Source organism: Salvelinus namaycush, unplaced genomic scaffold (assembly GCF_016432855.1).
Source record: "Salvelinus namaycush isolate Seneca unplaced genomic scaffold, SaNama_1.0 Scaffold164, whole genome shotgun sequence".
NCBI lineage: Eukaryota > Metazoa > Chordata > Actinopteri > Salmoniformes > Salmonidae > Salvelinus > Salvelinus namaycush.
This window is the reverse complement of record NW_024058386.1, coordinates 119056-143837: the sequence shown is the minus strand read 5'-3', so window position 1 is coordinate 143837 and position 24782 is coordinate 119056. Positions and strand designations below refer to the sequence as shown.

At 45.8% G+C, this 24782-nt stretch overlaps 1 protein-coding gene across 1 annotated transcript; it reads left to right on the top strand.

Moving 5' to 3' along the window:
- The first annotated feature begins 6449 nt into the window (after nucleotides 1-6449).
- Nucleotides 6450-21787, top strand: LOC120037223 (neoverrucotoxin subunit beta-like). Its single transcript, XM_038983400.1, has 3 exons — nucleotides 6450-6540; nucleotides 20140-20919; nucleotides 21023-21787. Exons 1-3 carry the CDS (start codon nucleotides 6450-6452, stop codon nucleotides 21601-21603), a joined length of 1452 nt encoding a protein of 483 aa, XP_038839328.1. The 3' UTR covers nucleotides 21604-21787.
- Nucleotides 21788-24782: the final 2995 nt, after the last annotated feature.

The following is a 24782-nucleotide window of genomic DNA, read 5'->3' as shown; positions in this document are numbered from 1 at the left end:
TAGCTCATTGGGAGATTGATTTCACCCGCACCTGTTTCCCGTCAGTAATCTGCACACCTGTCCTGATCATCATCTCTACCCTTCAAAAGCTCTGACCTGACTTCCATTCCCTGCCGGATCGTTAGCCATGAACAGTATGTTGTGCCTGAGTACCAGACTCCAGTTGGATAGAATTTGTTTTGTTGTTTTCATTTACGTATTGCTTGCCTTGAACTTACCTCCGTTTGTTTTGTCTTCAGTTACTCACCTGGATCATTCACTCCATTCCCGCCTGGTTGACAGAGGATTCTGCTACTACATTGGATTCACCTATTTCCTCTCATCTACTCACCACCGCTGCCCGCTACGCCATCTGGATATATCTACCTTTTCACATTTCACTGTAAATAAATACTCACCTTCTTCCTACGCTCCTTGTCCTGGTCTGCTTCTGGGTTCGATCTTGAAAGATCGTGACAGAACGATCCGGCCAGTAATGAACCCAGCGGACCTGGACTCCGTTTGCCATGCCATTACCCTGCAGGAGAAGAAATTGGGACAACACAATACGGCGCTACAGGAGATAGCGAGTTCGATCCAGAATTTATCTGCTAGCTTGAGACAAGTCCAGGATCAGCTCAGTTTGCAGGTGATTCATTCACCACCGGTTTCACCCATCTCACCTGCCGTGTCTGAAGCGGTTCCATTTCGTGAACCCAAGGTACCGACGCCTGATAAATATGAAGGGGATTTGGGAAAATGCCGTTCGTTTCTTATGCAGTGTGGGTTAGTGTTTGATCTACAGCCCCATTCTTACGCCACTGACAAGGCTAGGATAGCCTTGGTTATTGAACTGTTGCGTGGAAGAGCTCTGGAATGGGCTTCAGCCGTTTGGGAACGACAGGGAACCTGCACGGCTTCATATCAGGAGTTCACGGGAGAGATGAGGAAGCTTTTTGATCATCCAGTCCGAGGTAAGGACGCAGCTAAACGTTTGTTCTCTCTTCGCCAAGGAGATCGCAGTGTGGCAGATTTTATGATTGAGTTCAGGACATTGGCTGTGGAGAGTGGTTGGAATGAGGAGTCACTACAAGCGGTTTTTTACAAGGGGTTGTCAGATGAACTTAAGGATGAGCTGATTTCTTATCCAGAGCCTAGTGACTTAGACAGCTTGGTCGCTTTATCTATTCGGGTTGATAATAGAGTCCGAGAGAGAAGGAGGGAGAAGCAGTGGGGTCTATCCAATCAATCTGTAACTCGGTTACCATTCGGTTCAGGAGGTGAACCAGGACGTATTGATCGTTATTCTCCACACGGGATTAGTGGAGGAGTCTTGCCACCAGATTCTGAACCAATGCAAGTGGGGCGACACGGGCTAACTAAGGAGGAGCGCCAACGTAGACGTGAGACCAATAGCTCTTTCTACTGTGGTAGATCGGGACATTACAACTCCGCTTGTCCACAGCGCCCGTTAAACTGCCCGGCTCGCTAAATTTGGGAGGAATTTTAGCGAGCCAGTTTCAATCTCTCAAGGATCTTGTCAGACCCCGTTTTCCTGCGACCCTTATGAATAAGCATCAGAGTTTTGACCTGAACGCTTTTATCGATTCAGGTGCCGATGGCAACTTTATGGATGCCGACTTGGTGGAACAGCTGGGGCTTTCCAAGGAGCAATTGCCGGAAGCCATTGAAGCAACCACTCTGAACGGCAGTAGTCTGGCACGGATCACTATGAGGACTGAACCGGTTAAGATGTTGGTGTCGGGAAATCATTCAGAGTTTATCTCTTTCTTCATTTTGTCCTCGCCCCATGTTCCTCTGGTTCTTGGTTACCCCTGGCTGAAGGAACACAATCCCTCGTTTGATTGGGTGACAGGGAAGGTAACTAGTTGGAACATTGAGTGTCATGCTAACTGCCTTAGGACTGCCTGTTCTCCTGCTGTTTCCAGTCAGGTCAGTGACTCTGCTCCTCCTGATTTGTCCCTGGTTCCAGAAACATATCACGAGTTTGGTGAGGTATTCAGTAAACAGAAGGCTCTGTCTCTTCCTCCCCACCGACCTTATGATTGTGCGATTAATCTGTTTCCTGGATCTGCCTTTCCCAAGGGACGGTTATACAGTATCTCTCGACCGGAACGTGAGGCCTTGGAGACCTACATCAAGGAGTCTCTAGCTACAGGTCTCATTCGGCCATCGTCATCACCTTTGGGAGCAGGATTTTTTTTTGTGAGCAAGAAGGATGGTTCTCTTCGACCGTGTATTGATTATCGGGGTTTGAATGAGATTACGGTTAAGAACAAGTATCCCCTGCCCTTGATGAGCTCGGCTTTCGATTCCTTACAGGGTGCTACGGTTTTTACGAAGCTTGATTTACGTAATGCTTATCATTTGGTTCGGATCAAGGAGGGGGACGAGTGGTTGACTGGGTTCAATACTCCGATGGGACATTTTGAGTACCAGGTGATGCCGTTTGGACTGACCAACGCTCCGGCGGTGTTCCAAAGTATGGTGAATGACGTTTTGAGAGATATGATTGGTATTTTTGTGTTCGTTTACCTGGATGATATCCTCATCTTCTCAAAGGAGCTTTCTAGCCACGTTCTGCATGTCAAGCAGGTCCTGCAGCGGTTATTGGAGAACCGTCTGTTCGTGAAGGCGGAGAAGTGTGATTTTCACGCCCATACAACGTCCTTCCTCGGGTACATCATATCCAGGGGAGAGATCAAGATGAACCAAGAGAAGGTTCGGGCGGTTCGGGATTGGGTCCAGCCCGGTACAAGATTGCAGCTCCAGAGATTCCTGGGGTTTGCGAATTTTTATCGGAGGTTTATCCGTGACTACAGCCGGGTGGCTGCACCTTTAACTGCCCTGACGTCTTGCACCAGAAAGTTCTGTTGGACTCCTGAGGCAGACCGAGCATTTCTGGACTTGAAGAGCCGATTCACCAACGCCCCGATTCTCTCTCAACCTGACACTTCCCGTCAGTTCGTTGTGGAAGTGGATGCTTCTGATGTGGGTGTGGGCGCCATCCTGTCCCAGCGTAGCTCCACTGACGGTAAACTCCATCCCTGCGCTTTCTACTCTGGTCGTCTTTCTCCAGCTGAAAGAAACTACGATGTGGGTAACCGGGAGCTTCTCGCTGTGAAGCTTGCCTTGGAGGAGTGGCGGCACTGGTTGGAGGGAGCGGAGCAACCGTTTGTGGTCTGGACTGACCACAAGAATCTGGCTTACGTACAATCGGCTAAACGTCTCAACGCCCGTCAGGCTAGGTGGGCCTTGTTTTTTGGACGTTTCAATTTTTCCCTGACGTTCCGACCTGGGTCTAAGAACGGGAAGGCGGACGCCCTGTCCCGGATGTTCTCTAAGACGGAGGAGAGTGGGGTCAAGACTGAGACGATTCTTCCCCAGAATGTTGTCGTGGGAGCCGTTACATGGAGGATAGAGGAGGATGTGATGGCGGCCCTTCGGACGCAGCCCGGCCCCGGTAACGGTCCACCCGGTCGGTTGTTCGTACCCGAGTCGGTCCGTTCTGCTGTCCTTCAGTGGTCCCACGCCAGCAAGATAGCTTGTCACCCTGGCATTGCTCGGACTATGGCACTACTGCGCAGACGTTTTTGGTGGCCTGCCATGGGAGAAGATACCCGGAGGTTTGTTGCCGCATGTCCTGTTTGTGCCCAGAACAAGAGTACCAATCGGCCCAGCTCTGGGCTTCTTCACCCCCTACCTATTCCTCGGCGACCTTGGTCGCATCTGGCCCTGGATTTTGTCACGGGATTGCCCCCTTCTGTTGGGAACACGGTCATTCTGACCATTGTGGACAGATTCAGCAAGTTTGCTCATTTTGTTCCTCTCTCCAAGCTTCCATCGGCTACGGAGACGTCCGAGATCCTGGTCAGGGAGGTTTTCAGGGTTCACGGATTGCCCAGTGACATTGTGTCTGACCGTGGTCCTCAGTTTACCTCTGCTGTCTGGAAATCCTTCTGTTTGGCCATTGGAGCTACAGTCAGTCTCACTTCTGGATTTCACCCACAATCTAATGGTCAAGCGGAGAGAGCCAACCAGAAGATGGAGTCCACGCTGCGTTGTCTTGTCTCCTCTGATCCCACCTCTTGGTCATCTCAATTACCCTGGGTTGAGTATGCCCATAATACCCTTCCTTCATCTGCCACTGGGATGTCTCCCTTCCAATGCCTTTACGGATACCAACCTCCTTTGTTTCCTTCTCAGGAGAGGGATCTCTCGGTTCCCTCTGTCCAGACCCATATTCGTCGTTGCCACCAGACCTGGCATCGGGCCAGGAAGGCTCTCCTTAGAGTTTCTGACCGGTATCAGATACAGGCGAACCGTCGCCGTATTCCTGCCCCAGCTTATACGGTTGGAGATAAGGTTTGGTTGGCTACACGGGATCTTCCTCTACGGACGGAGTCAAGGAAGTTGTCACCTAAGTTCATTGGTCCGTTTGTAGTGGAGAGAATCATAAATCCTGTGGTGGTTCGACTCAAGTTGCCTGCAACACTTAGAGTGCATCCCACTTTTCATGTCTCCTGTCTCAAGCCGGTTCACCTCAGTCCTCTGTTGCCTCCTCCTCCTCGTCCTCCTCCTCCTCGGATGATCGGAGGTGGTCCTGTCTACACGGTGCGCCGCATCATGGACTCCAGACGGCGGGGTCGAGGGTACCAGTTTCTAGTGGACTGGGAAGGATATGGTCCAGAGGAGAGGAGTTGGATTCCTCGGCGACAGATTCTGGATGACGACCTGATTCGTGACTTCTACCGCCTCCATCCTGGCGCTCCAGGTAGTCCGCCCGGTGGCGTTCGTCGGAGGGGGGGTACTGTCACGAATCCCGCTTCCTGAGTCTGGGTTTGCCTGTGTGTCTGTCCTGGAGTGTGTTTCAGGTGTCCTGGAACGCACCCTGTCTGGTTGCCGGGCGAATTAGCTCATTGGGAGATTGATTTCACCCGCACCTGTTTCCCGTCAGTAATCTGCACACCTGTCCTGATCATCATCTCTACCCTTCAAAAGCTCTGACCTGACTTCCATTCCCTGCTGGATCGTTAGCCATGAACAGTATGTTGTGCCTGAGTACCAGACTCCAGTTGGATAGAATTTGTTTTGTTGTTTTCATTTACGTATTGCTTGCCTTGAACTTACCTCCGTTTGTTTTGTCTTCAGTTACTCACCTGGATCATTCACTCCATTCCCGCCTGGTTGACAGAGGATTCTGCTACTACATTGGATTCACCTATTTCCTCTCATCTACTCACCACCGCTGCCCGCTACGCCATCTGGATATATCTACCTTTTCACATTTCACTGTAAATAAATACTCACCTTCTTCCTACGCTCCTTGTCCTGGTCTGCTTCTGGGTTCGATCTTGAAAGATCGTGACACCGGAGATATTTTGGACAGTCACCTGATCTAATCAAAGAACTCATCATAAACTTTAATAAAAAATACATGTTGTACAGCAAATGAAAGATACACTAGTTCTTAATGCAATCGCCGTGTTAGATTTTTTAAAATAACTTTAGTACGACATACAGCTTACGTTATAGCGAGACAGCGCCTGCAATGAGGGCGGAAAATAGAACTAAACATTTTCCACAGAAATACGAAATAACATCATAAATGGTTCCTACTTTTGCTGAGCTTCCATCAGAATCTTGTACAAGGAGTTCTTTGTCCAGAATAAATCGTTGTTTGGTTTTAGAATGTCCTCTTCTCCTGTCGAATTAGCAACCATAGCTAGCCATGTGGCGCAAACGTGCCCAACTTCACCTGACGCAAAGAAAAGAAAATTCCAAAACTCGCAATAAACGTTCAATAAACTGATACAACTCGGTTGAAAAAAACTACTTTATGATGTTTTTATCACATCTATCAAATAAAATCAGAGCCGGAGATATCTAACGTGTATACCGAAAGCTTTTCAGAAGGCAATCTGGGGTTCCTTCTCGCGCCTTCGAATACAATGAAATTTCCAGTCACGTCATTCCAAAAGCTCTTGTTCGGCCTCAGATCAAGCTAGACACCCCATTCCACCTCTCACTGCCTGTTGACATCTACTGGAAGGCGTATGAAGTGCATGTATATCCATAGATTTCAGGCAAATTAATAGGAAGGCCCTGGAACAGAGCCTAATTTTTCACTTCCTGTCAGGAAGTTTGCTGCAAAATGAGTTCTGTTTTACTCACAGATATAATTCAAACGGTTTTAGAAACTTGAGAGTGTTTTCTATCCAATAGTAATAATAATATGCATATTGTACGATCTAGAATAGAGTACAAGGCCGTTTCATTTGGGCACGATTTTTTCCCAAAGTGAAAATAGCGCCCCCTACACACTAACAGGTTAATCGCTGTCAACGATACTTTGTTTGTATTCAATAACCGCAGCGGGTTGTTCTAAATCAGAAACATTGTTGCCAGGAGCTATTACTCAACCTCGTACACTTTTGGTTTTTCCAGTCATGGACTCCAAGCCCATTGAGGTAGCAGCCCTAAGCAGGGCGCTGTATCCTGGCATGCTGTACGACTGTCGCAACGACTCCTTCATCCCAGGTACTGTACTCCATGTTCCATAATAACAGCAATAATAGTAGCCTAATGTAATAATAATAATGCAATCATTCGGCGTAGTCGTCTCGCATGTGACAAATAAAAGTTGATTTGATTTGATCTCCTTTGTCTTGATCGCATTGAGGGAGAGGTTATTGCCCTAGCACCACACAGCCAGGTCTCTGACCTCCTCTCTATAGGCTGTCTCATCGTTGTCGGTGATCAGGCCTACCACTGTTGTCATCTGCAAACTTAATGATGGTGTTGGAGTCGTGCCTGGCCATGCAGTCATGAGTGAACAGGTAGTACAGGAGAGGACTGAGCACCCACCACTAAGGGACCCAGTGTTGAGGATCAGCGTAGAGGATGTGTTGTTACCTACCCTGTTACCTACCACCTGATGTCCAGGATACAGTGTTAGAGGGGGGTGTTTAGTCCCAGGGTCCTTAGCTTAATGATGAGCTTTGAGGGCATTATAGTGTTGAATGCTGAGCTGTAGTCAATGAATAGCAATCTCACATAGGTGCTCATTTTGTCCATTTGGGAAAGGGCAGTGTGGAGTGCAATAGAGATGACATAATCTGTGGATCTGTGGGGGCAGTATGCAAATTGGAGTGGGTCTAGAGTTTCTGGGATAATGGTGTTGATGTGAGCCATGACCACATTAACAACATCCGGCGCCGAAACGAGATGGCCGCCTCGCTTCGCGTTCCTTGGAAAATATGCAGTATTTTGTTTTTTTATGTGTTATTTCTTACATCGGTACCCCAGGTAATCTTAGGTTTCATTACATACAGTCGGGAGGAACTACTGAATATACGATTAACGTCAACTCATCATCGTTCCTACCAGGAATATGACTTTCCCGAAACGGATCCAGTGTTTTGCCTTCCACCCAATACAATGGATCTGATCCCAGCCGGCGACCCTGTGCGACGCCGTAAAAGGGGCAAACGAGGCGGTCTCCTGGCCAGGCTTCGGAGACGGGCACGTCGCGCTCCACTCCCTAGCATACTACTCGCCAATGTCCAGTCTCTTGACAATAAGGTTGATGAAATCCGAGCACGGGTAGCATTCCAGAGAGACATCAGGGATTGCAACGTGCTCTGCTTCACGGAAACATGGCTAACTCAAGAGACGCTAACGGAGTCGGTGCAGCCAGCTGGTTTCTTCATGCATCGCGCCGACAGAAACAAACATCTTTCTGGTAAGAAGAGGGGCGGGGGGGTATGCCTTATGATTAACGAGACGTGGTGTGATCATCATAACAACACACAGGAACTCAAGTCATTCTGTTCACCTGATCTAGAACTCCTCACAATAAAATGTCGACCGCATTATCTACCAAGGGAATTCTCTTCAATCATAATCACAGCCGTATATATTCCCCCCCAAGCAGACACATCGATGGCCCTGAACGAACTTTATCTGACTCTTTGTAAACTGGAAACCACACACCCTGAGGCTGCATTCATCGTAGCTGGGGATTTTAACAAGGCTAATCTAAAAACAAAACTCCCTAAATTCTATCAGCATATCGATTGTGCTACCAGGGCTGGAAAAACCCTAGATCATTGTTATACTAATTTCCGCGACGCATATAAGGCCCTCCCCCGCCCCCCTTTCGGAAAAGCTGACCACGACTCCATTTTGTTGATTCCAGCCTACAAACAGAAACTAAAACAACAAGCTCCCGCGCTCAGGTCTGTTCAACGCTGGTCCGACCAATCTGATTCCACGCTTCAAGACTGCTTCGATCACGCGGATTGGGAATATGTTCCGCATTGCGTCCAACAACAATATTGACGAATATGCTGATTCGGTGAGCGAGTTCATTAGGAAGTGCATTGACGATGTCGTACCCACAGCAACGATTAAAACATTCCCAAACCAGAAACCGTGGATTGACGGCAGCATTCGCGTGAAACTGAAAGCGCGAACCACTGCTTTTAACCAGGGCAAGGTGACCGGAAGCATGACCGAATACAAACAGTGTAGCTATTCTCTCCGCAAGGCAATCAAACAGGCTAAGTCCCAGTACAGAGACAAAATCGAGTCGCAATTCAACAGCTCAGACACAAGAGGTATGTGGCAGGGTCTACAGTCAATCACGGATTACAAAAAGAAAACCAGCCCCGTCGCGGACCAGGATGTCTTGCTCCCAGACAGGCTAAACAACTTTTTTGCCCGCTTTGAGGACAATACAGTGCCACTGACACGGCCCCCTACCAAAACCTGCGGGCTCTCCTTCACTGCAGCCGAGGTGAGTAAAACATTTAAATGTGTTAACCCTCGCAAGGCTGCAGGCCCAGACGGCATTCCCAGCCGCGTCCTCAGAGCATGCGCAGACCAGCTGGCTGGTGTGTTTACGGACATATTCAATCAATCCTTATCCCAGTCTGCTGTTCCCACATGCTTCAAGAGGGCCACCATTGTTCCTGTTCCCAAGAAAGCTAAGGTAACTGAGCTAAACGACTACCGCCCCGTAGCACTCACTTCCGTCATCATGAAGTGCTTTGAGAGACTAGTCAAGGACCATATCACCTCCACCCTACCGGACACCCTAGACCCACTCCAATTTGCTTACCGACCCAATAGGTCCACAGACGACGCAATCGCAACCACACTGCACACTGCCCTAACCCATCTGGACAAGAGGAATACCCATGTGAGAATGCTGTTCATCGATTACAGCTCAGCATTTAACACCATAGTACCCTCCAAACTCGTCATCAAGCTCGAGACCCTGGGTCTCGACCCCGCCCTGTGCAACTGGGTCCTGGACTTCCTGACGGGCCGCCCCCAGGTGGTGAGGGTAGGTAACAACATCTCCACCCCGCTGATCCTCAACACTGGGGCCCCACAAGGGTGCGTTCTGAGCCCTCTCCTGTACTCCCTGTTCACCCACGACTGCGTGGCCATGCACGCCTCCAACTCAATCATCAAGTTTGCGAATGACACTACAGTGGTAGGCTTGATTACCAACAACGACGAGACGGCCTGTCAGGAAAATAACCTCACACTCAACGTCAACAAAACAAAGGAGATGATTGTGGACTTCAGGAAACAGCAGAGGGAGCACCCCCCTATCCACATCGACGGGTCAGTAGTGGAGAAGGTGGAAAGTTTTAAGTTCCTCGGTGTACACATCACGGACAAACTGAATTGGTCCACCCACACAGACAGCGTTGTGAAGAAGGCGCAGCAGCGCCTCTTCAACCTCAGGAGGCTGAAGAAATTCGGCTTGTCACCAAAAGCACTCACAAACTTCTACAGATGCACAATCGAGAGCATCCTGTCGGGCTGTATCACCGCCTGGTACGGCAACTGCTCCGCCCACAACCGTAAGGCTCTCCAGAGGGTAGTGAGGTCTGCAGAACGCATCACCGGGGGCAAACTACCTGCCCTCCAGGACACCTACACCACCCGATGTCACAGGAAGGCCATAAAGATCATCAAGGACAACAACCACCCAAGCCACTGCCTGTTCACCCCGCTATCATCCAGAAGGCGAGGTCAGTACAGGTGCATCAAAGCAGGGACCGAGAGACTGAAAAACAGCTTCTATCTCAAGGCCATCAGACTGTTAAACAGCCACCACTAACATTTAGCGGCCGCTGCCAACATACTGACTCAACTCCAGCCACTTTAAAAATGGGAATTGATGGAAATTATGTAAAAATGTACCACTAGCCACTTTAAACAATGCCACTTAATATAATGTTTACATACCCTACATTACCCATCTCATATGTATATACTGTACTCTATATCATCTACTGCATCTTGCCATCTTTATGTAATACATGTACCACTAGCCACTTTAAACTATGCCACTTTATGTTTACATACCCTACAGTACTCATCTCATATGTATATACCGTACTCTATACCATCTACTGCATCTTGCCTATGCCGTTCTGTACCACCACTCATTCATATATCTTTATGTACATATTCTTTATCCCTTTACACTTGTGTGTGTATAAGGTAGTAGTTGTGGAATTGTTAGGTTAGATTACTTGTTGGTTATTACTGCATTGTCGGAACTAGAAGCACAAGCATTTCGCTACACTCGCATTAACATCTGCTAACCATGTGTATGTGACTAATAAAATTTGATTTGATTTGATTTGATTTGATTTGACCAGCCTTTCAATGCACTTCATAGCTACAGACGTGAGCGCTACGGGTTGGTAGTCATTTAGACAGGTTACCTTAGTGTTCTTGGGCACAGGGACTATGGTGGCCTGCCCCATAAAGGTTTACCTTCAGACACTGTTTAGATGTATAGTTTCTTACTGACACTGGGGCTTTTTGAGCTTTGCTATTGGTCTCTTTCTTTGCTGGCTCTTCTCCCACTTCTTATGGAGACTCTTCGGGTAGGCTCGCTCAATATAAATGGCGCCAGAGATGCGGGAAAGAGGAGTGTGTTGGGTGAATATGTAAAACAAACAAAAAAGTACAGGTGTTGTTTCTGCAGGAGACACATGGTGATGTGTTGAATGAAGTCGATTGGGGGCTCTGGTGGAAAGGGGCAAGTGTGTTGAGCCATGGAACAAATCTTAGTGCAGGGGTGGCAGTCCTTTTTGCACTAAAAAAATTTGCTCCTCAAAGGAGGTGTGTAGGGGTAGGCTGCTTGTTGTTAAAGCAGAAATTAACAACATGGGCTTTGTCTATATAAATGTGTATGCGCCTAATACAGGGAGAGAAAGAGGGGTTCTATTTGGGAGTCTTAGACAGGAACTCTCACAGGTAGCGCCTGAGGAGACGCTGGTGGTCTGAGGGGACTGGAACTGGAAGAGAGGAGGAAGAGCCTCATTCAGTGTCAGTGGGAGTGTTACGCGACATCTTTAAACTTTCAGTGATACCCATCCCGGATCCGGGAGCATCCTCATCAAAAAGCTGACTAGCATAGCCTAACCTAACGGGACAGGGATATCATATAATATAATTTCATGAAATCACAAGTCCAATACAGCAAATGAAAGATAAACATCTTGTGAATCCAGCCATCATTTCCGATTTTTAAAATGTTTTACAGCGAAAACACAATATGTATTTATATTATTAGCTAACCACAATAGCCAAACACACAACGGCATGTTTTCACCATGTTTCCACTGCATAGGTAGCTTTCACAAAACCCACAAATAGAGATAAAATTAATCACTAACCTTGAACAACTTCATCAGATGACAGTCTTATAACATCATGTTATACAATACATTTATGTTTTTTTCGAAAATGTGCATATTTGAGGTATAAATCATAGTTTTACATTGCAGCCACCATCACAAATAGCACCAAAGCAGCCAGAATAATTACAGAGAGCAACGTGAAATACATAAATACTCATCATAAAACATTTATGAAAAATACATGGTGTACAGCAAATGAAAGATAAACATCTTGTGAATCCAGCCAATATTTCCGATTTTTTAAGTGTTTTACAGCGAAAACACAATATAGAATTATATTAGCTCATCACAATAGCCAAACACACAACGCCATTTATCCACCGCCAACATAGCTTTCGCAAAAACCAGCAATAGATATAAAATTAATCACTAACCTTTGGACAACTTCATCAGATGACAGTCTTATAACATCATGTTATACAATACATTTATGTTTTGTTCGAAAAGGTGCATATTTAGAGCTGCAAATCGTGGTTATACGTCGTGAATACGTAGCAACAATTCACCAGAATCTCCGGAGATATTTTTGGACACTCACCTAATCTAACCAAAGAACTCATCATAAACTTTACATAAAAATACTTGTTGTATGGCAAATGAAAGATACACTGCTTCTTAATGCAACCGCTGTGTTAGATTTTTTAAAATAACTTTACCACAACATACAGCATGCAATATTGTGAGACAGCGCTCTCCAATTCTCCGCCGTGTTGGAGCCAACATATTCCACAGAAATACGAAATAACATCATAAATTTTGTCTTACTTTTGCTGAGCTTCCATCAGAATGTTGTGCAAGGAGGCCTTGGTCCAGAATAAATCGTTGTTTGGTTTTAGAATGTCCATTTCTTCTCTCGAATTAGCAACTTTGGCTAGCCATGTCGAGCTCACGTGTCCTTCATCTCTTGGCGCAATCAACAAAAAATTCCAAAATTCCCAATAAACGTCGACTAAACTGGTCAAACTCGGTTGAAAATCCATCTTTATGATGTTATTATCATATGTATCCAATAAAATGAGAGCCGGAGCAATTCGTAGTGTATACCGAACGCTTTTCAGAAGACAATGTGAGGTTCCCCTGCGCGCCGTCGAAAACTGACAAAAGACCGGACCTGCCACTCCAAAAGGTCTTATTCGGCCTCACATCAAGCTAGACACCCCATTCAACCTTCTACTGCCTGTTGATATCGAGTGGAAGGCGTATGAAGTGCATACAGATCGATAAATAAAAGCCAGTTGAATAGGCAGGCCCTGACACAGCCTCATTTTCAGATTTTTCACTTCCTGTATGGAAGTTTGCTGCCAAATGGGTTCTGTTTTACTCACAGATATAATTCAAACAAAAGTTTTAGAAACTTCAGAGTGTTTTCTATCCAATAGTAATAATAATATGCATATTGTATGATCTAGAACAGAGTACGAGGCCATTTAATTTGGGCACGATTTTTTCCAAAGTGAAAACAGCGCCCCCCTATTCACAAGAATTAATCAGTTCGACCTAGTGGATGTTTGGAGAACTAAACATCCAAACACAAGACAGTATACATGGGTGAAGGTTTTCGGGGCTAGGGTGAGTGCAGCCCAACTTGATCGCTTTTACATGTCTAGGAATCGGAGCAACAGGCTGTTGGGCGCTACCATTCTCCCAGTGGGGTTTTCGGGTCACCACATAACCATGGCTCGGCTGTCTATTTCACCAGGGCCCCGGCAGGCATCCTATTGGAAGTTCAATGTAAAGCTCTTACAAGATGCAACCTTTTGCTCAGGTTTCCAGACCTTTTGGGAAAGGTGGGGGCAGCGAAGAGAGGAGTATGAGTCTGAGTCAATGGTGGGATGTGAGGAAAGTCCAAATTCTGGCTTTTCTGTCAACAGTACACAGCTCTCTCATCCTCAGAGGCTAGGAGAGTATTGGGGGTACTAGAGCGTTGTATTATTGAGATAGTGGGGCAAGGCAATGTAGGCCTCCAGGCTAATTTAGCCGAATTACGTAGGGAACTGGGCAGTTTTTTCCATGTTAAAGCAAAGGGAGCACATGTAAGAGCTAGGTTCTCCATGCTCAAGGAGATGGAGGCTCCCAGCTCCTTCTTCTTTGGTGTGGAAAGACAGAGCAGTGAAGCCAAGGGTATGCATTCTCTATGGCTGTCTGATGGGTGGGTGACCTCTGTGGTAGGTGAGATGCGGGAGCGGACTGTGGAGTTTTATACTGAGTTGTATAGGGCAGAAGTGTGTGATCCTATGTGTGCTCAGGTTTTGTTCGCAGGACTCCGTCAGCTCTCTCTGGCACAGAGGGATGAAATGGACATTCCTCTGTTTTCCCATGAACTGGCAAAAGCCGTAACCCAGATGTCCCCCGGTCATGCAACCCCCGGGGGTTGATTTATAAAAAATTCTGGGGAATAATTGGACAGGATTTCTTTTGCGTGTTGCGTGAATGCGTCGGGGTAGGAGAGTTGCCGATGAGCTGCCGTCGGGCGGCTCGGACTCTCCTGCCCATAAAAGGGGACTTGTGTGAACTTAAGAACTGGAGGCCTGTGGCATTACACTGAGCGGACAACAAGATATTTGCCAAGGTCCTCTCTAACAGGATGAAGTCCCATTTGGACTCGATAGTACATAAAGACCAAAAATACTGTGTACCGGGACGCTCAATCACGGACAACTTGTTCTTAATCAGGGACATGTTGGACTTGTCGAGAGGTTCAAATGTGAACTTTGGACTGGTCTCTTTAGATCAAGAGAAGGCTTTTGATAAAGTGGACCATGAGTATCTGTTTAATGTGATGTTTGGGTTTGGGAAGAGTTTTTTGACCTGTGTGAAGCTGTTGTATGCTGGGGCGTCATGTATGGTCAAGGTGGAAGGGGGGCTCAGTAGGCCAGTCTGGGTGAGATGGGGCATTAGACAAGGATGCCCTCTATCTGGGCAGTTATACACATTAGCCATTGAGACTTTTTTGGGACTGCTACGCAGGAGACTGCAGGGATTGTGCTGGACAGGCATGGATGTGGTGACAGGCATAGCAGTGTCAGCATATGCAGATGACGTTTCTGTGATGGTCAGGGATGGTCAGGATATGCAGGCACTAGAGACTAGTCTGAAGGTGTACGAGGGAGCTTCTTCAGCTAAGGTGACCTGGGGCAAGAGCAAAGTTCTGTTATGTGGGGCATGGGGAGATAGGGCTCCTCCTCTGCTTCCAGAGGGTTTGCAGTGGGGTTGTGAAGGGCTTAAAGTGTTGGGGGTGTACCTGGGCTCGGAGAAGTGGTTCAGGAAGAACTGGGAGGGGCTGTCACAGGCAGTGGTGTCAAGACTGGCCAGGTGGAGGAGGCTCCTGTCCCAAGTGTCATACAGAGGGAGGGTGCTGATAAACAACAACCTGGTGGCATTTTCCTTGTGGCATAAACTGGCTGTTCTCAACCCCCCCCCCCCCCCCCCCCCCCCCGCCGGTCTGCTCGACCTGCAATGCAAGCTGGTGGACTTTTTCTGGTTGGGCCATCACTGGCTGAGGGCGGCAGTGTTGTACATGACCATCCACGAAGGAGGACAGGGCCTGATGGAACTGGAGAGCAGGATGGCTGCTTTCCGGCTACAGGCAGTGCAGAGACTGCTGTACCATACTGATGTTGGCTGGAGGGAACCAGCATGCGCTGCTGAGGAGAGCTGGCGGATTAGGGTTGGACTGGCAGCTGTTCCTCGTGAAGCTGGAGAGGCTGAGTACAGCAGGTCTCTCGAATTTTTACTCTGCAGTGCTATAGGCATGGCAGCTGCTAAGGCCCACACGAGAAGGGGGTGTGGAGCCTGGGCTGTGGGTGTGGGAGGAGACTATCTTCAACAACCCAGCCATCCCTTTGAGATCGGTTCAATCGGCCACACTGCAGAGGCAACTGATGGCAGTGGGTTTACAAAGGCTGGGTGACCTGAGACTGCTGGGAGAGGAGGGGTGGAAAACCCCGGAAGTCTTGGCACAACAAACAAGAATAACGTCTCTTAGGCTGCTGGAGAGATTCCTGGAGGAGGTCCAGGAGGCACTGTCTGAGCCGGTAAGGGGGGTGTTTGAGCAGCCAAAGGGGGAGGGGCAACCAATGTTTCCGCGACTGCAGGTGACAGCAGAGACTGGAGACCGGCAAGGGGGTCTGGAGGACTTGTTAGATTTTAACACTCCGAGCCTGGGCGAGTTTGAAGGGGTGGGAGGTATAGCCCTCTACCACCACTGCGTTAAGGTTAGGAACATTAGGAGCCTAACAGGAGTGAAGGCACATCAGTGGCAGGGGGTATGTGGGGCGGAGAGTATGGTGGGTTTTAGATGGAGGGGGCTCTACAAACCCCCAGTACCAAAGAAGTAATGTCACCTCCAATGGAGGGTTCTTCATGGAGCCCTGGACACTAACAGCTGGTTGGCACGGGGTTGAACCGGGAATCAGGCAGGGGTGTCCTTTCTGTGTAACGAAAGAAACTGTGATTCATGTGTTTTCTGTCTGCACCAGGTTAATGCAACCGCTGTGTCAGATTTCAAAAAGCTTTACGGCAAAAGCACAATATTCAATAATCTGAGAACAGCGTTCAGCAACAAAAGGAAGCCATACAGTTACCCGCCAACTCGTGCAGTCAACGAAACTCATAAATAGTATTATAAATCTTCACTTACCTTTACTGATATTCATCGGAATGCACTCCCAGGACTCCCACTTCCACAAGAAATGTTTGTTTTGTTCGGTAATGGCCATCATTTATGTCCAAATAGCTATTTTTGTTAGTGTGTTTGGTAAACATATCCAAAGTCAGGAAGCGCGTTCACTAAAAGCAGATGAAATGTCAAAAAGTTCCGTAACAGTCAATAGAAACATGTCAAACGATGAATTGAATCAATCTTTAGAATGTTTTTAACATAAATCTTCAATAACGTTCCAACCGGAGAATTCCATTGCCTTCAGATGTGCGATGGAACAGAACTGCCTCTCATGTGAACGTGCATGGTCAGAGCATGGTCACCTCATGGCAGACCTGACTCATTCCTGTCTCCTTCGGCCCCACTTCACAGTAGAGGCATCAGACAAGGTTCTACAGACAGTTGACACCTAGTGTAAGTCCTAGGAAGTGCAAATAGATCCATATCCCACTGTGTATTCAATAAGGGCAGGGTTGAAAATCGACCAACCTCAGATTTCTCACTTCCTGTTTGGATTTCTTCTCAGGTTTTTGCCTGCCATATGAGTTCTGTTATACTCACAGACATCATTCAAAACGTTTTAGAAACTTCAGAGTGTTTTCTATCCAATACTAATAATAATATGCATATATTAGCAACTGGGACTGAGGAGCAGGCAGTTTACTATGGGCACCTCTGGGCACCTTTCATCCAAGCTACTCAATACTGCACCTGCAGCCTAAGAAGACTTTTCGTCACGTTTTAGTGAACGCGCTTTGTGACTTTGGAATTGTTTACCAAACGCGCTAACCAAAGTAGCTAATTGGACATAAATAACGGACATTATCGAACAAATCAAGCATTTATTGTGGACCTGGGATTCCTGGGAGTGCATTCTGATGAAGATCAAAGGTAAGGAAATATTTATCATGTATTTTCTGGTTTCTGTTGACTTCAACATGGCGGCTAATTTGACTCTTGTTCTGAGCTCCGTCTCAGATTATTGCATGGTTTGCTTTTTCCGTAAAGTTTTTTTGAAATCTGATTCAGCAGTTGCATTAACGTCTTATGTCTGCAATCCCGGTAACGGAATGATATGACAACAGCCAGTGAAAGTGCATGGCGCCAAATTCAAAATAACAGAAATCTCATAATTAAAATTTCTCAGACATACATGTGTCTTATACCATTTTAAAGGTAATCTTGTTGTTAATCCCGCCAAAGTGTCCGATTTCAAATATACTTTCAGCGAAAGCACTACAAATGATTATGTCAGGTCACACCAAACCACAATAAGCACAGCCATTTTTCCTGCGAAAGATATCAGTCACAAAAAGCACAAATAGAGATAAAATTAATCACTAACCTTTGACGATCTTCATCAGATGACACTCATAGGACTTCATGTTACACAATACATGCATGTTTTGTCTGATAAAGTTCATATTTATATAAAAAAAATCAGAGTTTACATTGGCGCGTTACATTCACTAGTTCCAAAAACATCCAGTGATAGTGCATAGCCACATCGTTTCAACAGAAATACTCATCATAAATGTAGATGATAGTACAAGTTATACACATGGAATTATAGATATACCTCTCCTTAAGAACAAGTGTATCTTTAATTATATGTAAAACATGTATCTTTCATCAAAGTTTATGATGAGAATTTATGTTATTTGACGTGGCTCTCTGCAATTTCTCCAGATATTTTGGAGGCATTTCTGAACTTGGCGCCAATGTAAACTGAGGTTTTTGGATATAAATATGAACATCGAACAAAACATCGAACAAAACATATATGTATTGTGTAACATGAAGTCCTATGAGTGTCATCTGATGAAGATCATCAGAGGTTAGTGATGCCTTCTCCTTAAAACTTCTTATGGCTGCAATCCCGTTAATGGGATGATATGACAACAGCCAGTGAAAGTGCAGGGCGCCAAATTTAAAACAACAGAAATCTCATAATTAACATTCCTCAAACATAAATGTGTCTTATACCATTTTAAAGGTAATCTTGTTGTAAATCCAGCCACAGTGTCCGATTTCAAAAAGGCTTTACGACGAAAGCAAACCAAACGATTATGTTACTTCAGAGCCAAGTCACAGAAAAACACAGCCATATTTCCAGCCAAAGAGAGGAGTCACAAAAAGCAGAAATATAGATAAAATGAATCACTAACCTTTGATGATCTTCATAAGATGACACTCATAGGACTTCATGTTACACAATACATGTATGTTTTGTTCGGTAAAGTTCATATTTATATCCAAAACATCTGAGTTTATATTGGTGCGTTATGTTCAGTAGTTCCAAAACATCCGGTGATTTTGCAGAGTCACATCAATTTACAAAAATAGTCATCACAAATGTTTATGAAAATACAAGTGTTGTACATGGAATTTTAGATCCACTTCTCCTTAATGCAACCGCTGTGTCAGATTCTTTTTTAACTTTACGGAAAAAGTAAACCTTGCAATAATCTGAGTACGGCGCTCAGACGACAAATCAACCCAAAGAGATATCCACCATGTTGGAGTCAACAGATGTCAGAAATAGCATCACAAATATTCACTTACCTTTGATGATCTTCATCAGAATGCACTCCCAGGAATCCCAGTTCCACAATAAATGTTTGTTTTGTTCGATAATGTCCATCATTTATGTCCAAATTCCTCCTTGTTGTTTGCACGTTCAGTACACAATCTAAACTCACGACGCACGTGCAAGTCCAGCGGAAAGTACGGACGAAAAGTCCAAAAAGTTCCGTTACAGTCCGTAGAAACATGTCAAACGATGTACAGAATCAATCTTTAGGATGTTTTAAACAGAAATCTTCAATAATGTTCCAACCGGAGAATTCCTTTGTCTTCAGACATGCGATGGAACGCAGCTAACTCTCACATGAACGCGCATGGTCAGCGCATGGTCAGCTCGTGGCACTCTGGGAGAGACCTTACTCAATCTCCTCTCATTCGCCCTCACTTCACAGTAGAAGCATCAAACAAGGTTCTAAAGACTGTTGACATCTAGTGGAAGCCTTGGGAAGTGCAACATGATCCCATTTCCACTGCATCTTGGATAAGCAAAGAGTTGAAAATCCAACTTCCTAGTTGGATTTATTCTCAGGTTTTTGCCTGTCATATGAGTTATGTTACACTCACAGACATCATTCAAACAGTTTTAGAAATTTCAAAGTGTTCTCTATCCAAATATACTGATAATATGCATATCCTAGGATCTGGGCCTGAGTAGCAGGCAATTTACTCTGGGAACGCTTTTCATCCGGACGTGAAAATACTGCCCCTACCCCAAAGAAGTTAATGGGATGGTCTCTGCGCGCCTTAGGGTTGAGTTTGAGTACTATAGAATGATAAAAAAGTGTGGAGATGTTTCAGGAGATATGGTGTGTTGGGGGGGGGGGGCTGTCTGTATAGCTGGGGAAGATGTTTTGGATGTACGGTTGTAGAAGTGGATATTGTTTTGGGTATTGTGATGTTGGTTTGTATCATGTGGTAGATGGAAAGGTGAGTATGGTACATGTATGCAGTACATATATTTTGTTTATTTATTTTTAAGTGGGGGTAAGTTTTTTAAATGAAATGAGAAAGTTTCAGTAAAGAAAGACAAAAAGTCAAGTCTCTCTCTCTCTCTCTCTCTCTCTCTCTCTCTCTCTCTCTCTCTCTCTCTCTCTCTCTCTCTCTCTCTCTCTCTGTCTCTCTCTCTCTCTCTCTCTCTCCCTCTCTCTCTCTCAGGTGTCACCCTCTGGGACACTGAAGCTATAAAAAAAAACCTTGATGTCCATCAACATCCAAGCTCAGATTTCACAATCTCAACCTCCAACTCCTTGATGGTGAAGTCCAATCTGCTGGACGTGAGTGCTTCACTGAAGGCCAGCTTCATGGGGGGACTGATAGAGGTGGAGGGGTCAGCGAAGTATCTGAAGGATGACGTCTCCTCTGCAAGGCAGTGCAGGGTCACTATGAAATGCAGCAAGACTGTTCGCTACGAGCAGCTGACCATGAGCAACCTGGGTAAGATTACCTACCCCTGGATGCTTGATAAGCATACAGCCACTCACATCATCACAGCCGTGCTGTACGGGGCTCAAGCCTTCATGGTTTTCGACCAGATGGCTTCTACAGAAGAACAGAAGCAGGAGATCCAGGGGACCCTGCATATGATGGTCAAGAAGATCCCTATGTTCTCCATCGAAGGGGAGGGAAAGGTGCAATTGACAGAAGAGGAGAAGACGACTGCAGATCGGTTCAGCTGCAGGTTCCACGGCGATTTTGATATAAAACAGAATCCCACCACTTACCTGGAAGCCATCGAGGTGTATAAAACACTACCAGGGTTGCTGGGGGAGAAGGGGGAAAAGGCTGTGCCTGTGAAAGTGTGGCTCTACCCTATGATGAAGCTGCACTCCAACGCTGCTCAGCTGTTGCGAGAGATCAGCGTGGATCTGGTCTCCCAGGTCGAGAAGGTGCTGGACTTGTTCAAAGAGGTCAACGTGAGAGCAAATGACATGATCGGCGACAGCTTTCTCAACCAGTTTGAAGATCTGAAAGACAAACTGGGACAGTTCCAGCAGAATTTCCTACAGTATAAAACAGTGTTTGAGAAAGCTGTGTCCAGGGTCCTGCCAGCTATCCGGGGGGGGCGGAGAAAAGGAGCAGAAGCTGGTTGATATACTGAACACCCACAATGATTCTCAATTCACCAGCAGCAAGATGAAGAAGTGGCTGGACGAGAAGGAGATTGAAATGAACCTGTTGAGATCCTACACTGATATGCTGAAAGACTTTCCCATCATGAACTCAAGAGTCAAACTTTTCAAAGTCCTCTTCGATCCCATGATTGAGACTGTCGTCTGCTTCACCTTCACCTCTCTGCAAAACAAAGAGCCATATCTCTCTAACCTGACCCAGTGCCTCCAATCTGATGATTTCAGGAAGCTGGAGAAGAATTATAGTTTTGTACCAAGTGCCCCTGAAGAGGAGACCCAGCCATGGTACACCTCCCCTGAGCTCTCAAAGAAAATTAGAGATATCATTCGGCGGTTCTGCGTTATTTCAGAGAATCATCAAACCGACAATAAATTCAGATTCATTGTGGCCTCGATCTCAGACCCCTCTGATCCCGGAGTCTCCATTCGCACGTACCGCTGTGGGGAAATTGGATTTCCAATCGATGCTCCAACATCCCATGGTGACTGAAAAGTTTGGACCACACAAAGTGGAGGAGAGAGCAGTGAAGACAGCAGCTGAGACAGGCACAGAGCCAGGTCAGGAGAAGTGAACAGCCACGGACACACCTGACACATCAGGGCTGCAGGCTGCTTGTGCAGCCAGTGCGGAGACTGAGCTTTTGCCTTTGTTTTTATTTCAGTGTAACAATCTGTCCAGCGTGTGAAGAAACCACTTCACTTTCTTTCTTCTGTCCAGTATTCTCTTTCTTTTGAAAAGTCTTTCTAAATATTGTTTCAACAACATTTTTTTCCATCTGTTTTCTGATTTGTCTCTCTCCATGCTCTATTAGGATGAGGTGGAGGGGTGTGGGGGGGATTTAAAACTCAACTCCCAACAGACTGGTTTGTAAAAAAAAAATAACTCAATACTGAAACAATAAGCAGCTTAGAAATGACTGATAACTCAATTTATATTATTTTAACACAAGTCTATATATGGGGAAATGTAATGGCCTATCTGTACACCTGCAAATCAATCCACGATTCACTAATAAATAAAGTACATTTCTTTGAAATTCACCATTGTCTTTGTGTGTCATTTGGTCACGGTTGAGAATGTATGTAGCCTGGGGGTCTGAATGACTAGGGTGTTATGGGGTACCACGTGCACCAGTTCAATCCCCAGGTGCACCAGTTCAATCACCAGGTGCACAGGCTGGACTTAGTGCAATGAGAGAGAAGTATGACCTTTATGCCCTAGTCGGCTGGCCCTCGCTACATGTTCGTCGTCAGACCCACTGGCTCCAGGTCATCTACAAGGCTATGCTAGGTAAAGTGCCGCCTTATCTCAGTTCACTGGTCACGATGGCTACACCCACCCGTAGCACGCGCTCCAGCAGGTGTATCTCACTGATCATCCCTAAAGCCAAAACCTCATTTGGACGCCTTTCCTTCCAGTTCTCTGCTGCCTGCGACTGGAACGAATTGCAAAAATCTCTGAAGTTGGAGACTTTTATCTCCCTCAACAACTTTAAACATCTGCTATCCGAGCAGCTAACCGATCGCTGCAGCTGTACATAGTCCATCGGTATATAGCCCACCCAATTTACCTACCTCACCCCCCCATACTGCTTTTATTTATTTACTTTTCTGCTCTTTTGCACACCAGTATCTCGACTTGCACATGATCATCTGATGATTTATCACTCCAGTGTTAATCTGCTAAATTGTAATTATTCGATTTATTGCCTACCTCCTCATGCCTTTTGCACACATTGTATATAGATTCTCTTTTTTCTACCATGTTATTGACTTGTTTATTGTTTACTCCATGTGTAACTCTGTGTTGTTGTCTGTTCACACTGCTATGCTTTATCTTGGCCAGGTCGCAGTTGCAAATGAGAACTTGTTCTCAACTAGCCTACCTGGTTAAATAAATAAAGGTGAAATAAAAAAAATAAAAAATAAAACTCCATAAGTTGACCAATGGCGCCCTCAAGTGACCGTTCCCGGTAGTGGGGTGCTCCCAAAGCGGGCATGGAAGTCTGGATGCCCCCTAAAAGCATTTAAAACCGTTTTGAAAATCGTGACTGGTAACCCAAAACATGAAACATAGAATATTTTCGTGAAGAAAAAACATAGTGCAATGAACAGATATGTCTGGACTTAGTCGTTTTTCTGAACTTTTTTAAAAACCTCCATAAATCACTCAGGCCGTAGGGATCTCCCATAGTGGGCATGGAGGTCTGTATGCCCCCTAAATGCATTTAAAACCGTTTTGAAAATTGTGCGTGGTAACCCAAAAATAAAACCAGGTGCACGGTTGGACTTAGTCTCTAGAGCGAAAGGAAAAAGTGGGCACTCTGTCACTTTTTTGACCAATTTCTGAAATGTTCAAATAATTATAAAAAATACTTCCCGAGGGGCTAGAGGTCCCAAATTTTGGCTCATACCCTCTCTCGTGATGGGCAACAATTACTCATGTTCAGCTATTGGCCCCGCCATCCCACTTCTTTCCAAAAATTTCAACATGATTTTCTATTAAAATGTTTTATTGAAAAACGGTTTTAACTAGATGTAAGTAAATGCTGATTGACAATAAAGTATTATTTTGATGTATGTAAAAAAAATATGGTATGCAATTCCTATGTAGAGAAGGTTCTCTCTGGGAGTTGTTCAATATGACTTCAACTTGTACAGGGCACTCTTGTAAAATGTATGTTTAATCTCAATGTGACTCCCTGTTTAAATAAAAGTTAAATACAATTTTAAAAAACATCAACACAAACACAGGATATGGGGTACACATGGTAACACATCATTACATACTAAGCCCTACTGCACCATTCCAGCATCTGGAATTGACTCAACATGTTTGAGGTGGGGGATCAATACATGTGGGGGAAGAGGTGGCTGTCGAATGTATGATTCTGATATGTACAGTTAAGTTCATTGTATGTGTTTGGGGGGGGGGGGGCGTCCATGTTTGTGTCCGTACTCTGAGGTGTATTTGAATATGAATGAGCAGCAGTGTTGTGATGTGTCCTATCCCGTCCTTGCAGAGTGATCTTCCTTGGCCTCATCACATGTCTCAGTGGCTCCTCCACGGTACAGCCCCCACACTCATCGCTAGAGATCGAACTTCAGACTCCTTCCAAAACCACTGAACCCCTCAACACACCGAAAGAGATTACGGTGCACACCCTTAGAGGGAGCCGAAACAGGATAACTCCCTCCAAACTCACAAAGACACAGAGGAGGAGGAACTATCCAACACCCAGGGAGAGAGAACGAGTGACCTCAGTCGAACACAGTCAGAAAGAGGAGGTGGAAGAGGCGTTAGATAGAGGAGGAGGTTACCCCAGAGGCAATTTCTCCTGTTCATGTGAGCAAGAAAGAGCAGAAGGCTTCTGATCAGCCAAATGGCAGGCAGAGGGAGAGGTCATAGTGATTCACACCCACAGAGAGAAAGACAACCCACACAACCTCTTGGTTGAGATGAACCACACAGAGGTAGAGGCAGAGGGCCTTCAGGGCTAGCCAGTCAGCCTGCCTGCTCTGATCCTCAAGTCAATTGTATTTAAGTTCATGTTCATTAAAGATTTTTATCTTTAAGAATTTAAAAGTCCCATTTACTTAATGATCATTTTTCACTGTCTTCAACCCTCAAGAACCAGGGTGAGTCTGGGTAACCCTTTTACTAGGCAA

Excerpts from the sequence above, each read along its gene's own strand:
- LOC120037223 (XM_038983400.1), top strand. The coding sequence starts at position 6,450 with ATGGACTCCAAGCCCATTGAGGTAGCAGCCCTAAGCAGGGCGCTGTAT. Across the intron at positions 6,541-20,139 it reads CAACGACTCCTTCATCCCAG|GTGTCACCCTCTGGGACACT; the intron begins GTACTGTACTCC and ends TCTCTCTCTCAG. Across the intron at positions 20,920-21,022 it reads GAGAGCAAATGACATGATCG|GGTCCTGCCAGCTATCCGGG; the intron begins GCGACAGCTTTC and ends AGCTGTGTCCAG.